The 437-nt window shown below is 50.3% G+C and overlaps 1 protein-coding gene across 1 annotated transcript in view; it reads right to left on the bottom strand.

The window, feature by feature from the left end:
* Positions 1-201: 201 nt before the first annotated feature.
* The window catches only part of LOC118338644 (olfactory receptor 4K1-like), a 3,891-nt gene continuing 3,655 nt past the window's right edge, over positions 202-437 (bottom strand). Inside the window, 1 exon segment of the mRNA XM_035675924.1 lies at positions 202-294. Coding sequence (XP_035531817.1) covers positions 202-294 — 93 coding nt within the window.

Raw genomic sequence — 437 nt, 5'->3', positions numbered from 1 at the left:
CACACTTCCACAGACTCCGAAAGGAAAGGCCGCCTGCTGCGTTGCTTTGCGTTTCAGTCCAGGCTCCTGAGTTTGGTGAACTCGTAAACCTGCAAAAAGCTGGTTTTTCATAAATTTGCATCTTCCTGTTTATTCTGTGTATAAACCCCTGTGTGTTTCTGTGTGTTTCTGTGTGTTCAGGACGCTCATGAGTTCCTGACCTCAGTCCTGGACCAGATAAGGAGTCTGTCCCCTCACCTGCAGGTCATTGCAGCCAGCATGGGCAGGAGGTACACCTGCCCTGTTGACGATCACCTGGTGTTCAATATGGAGCATACCAGGACAATCAAGAGAAAAAGCAGTGTAGAAAGTCATCACATGCATGTTTGTTGTGGGAGTGTCACCGGGGCCCCCCACAGTGGGATACTGTGCCCCTCTTTGTCCCCCTAACAAACGGT

Source organism: Morone saxatilis, unplaced genomic scaffold (genome assembly GCF_004916995.1).
Source record: "Morone saxatilis isolate NCDOM2014 unplaced genomic scaffold, NCSU_SB_2.0 Contig5, whole genome shotgun sequence".
Lineage (NCBI taxonomy): Eukaryota > Metazoa > Chordata > Actinopteri > Moronidae > Morone > Morone saxatilis.
The sequence above is the reverse complement of the archived record's forward strand: the minus strand, read 5'-3'. Positions and strand labels throughout refer to the sequence as shown.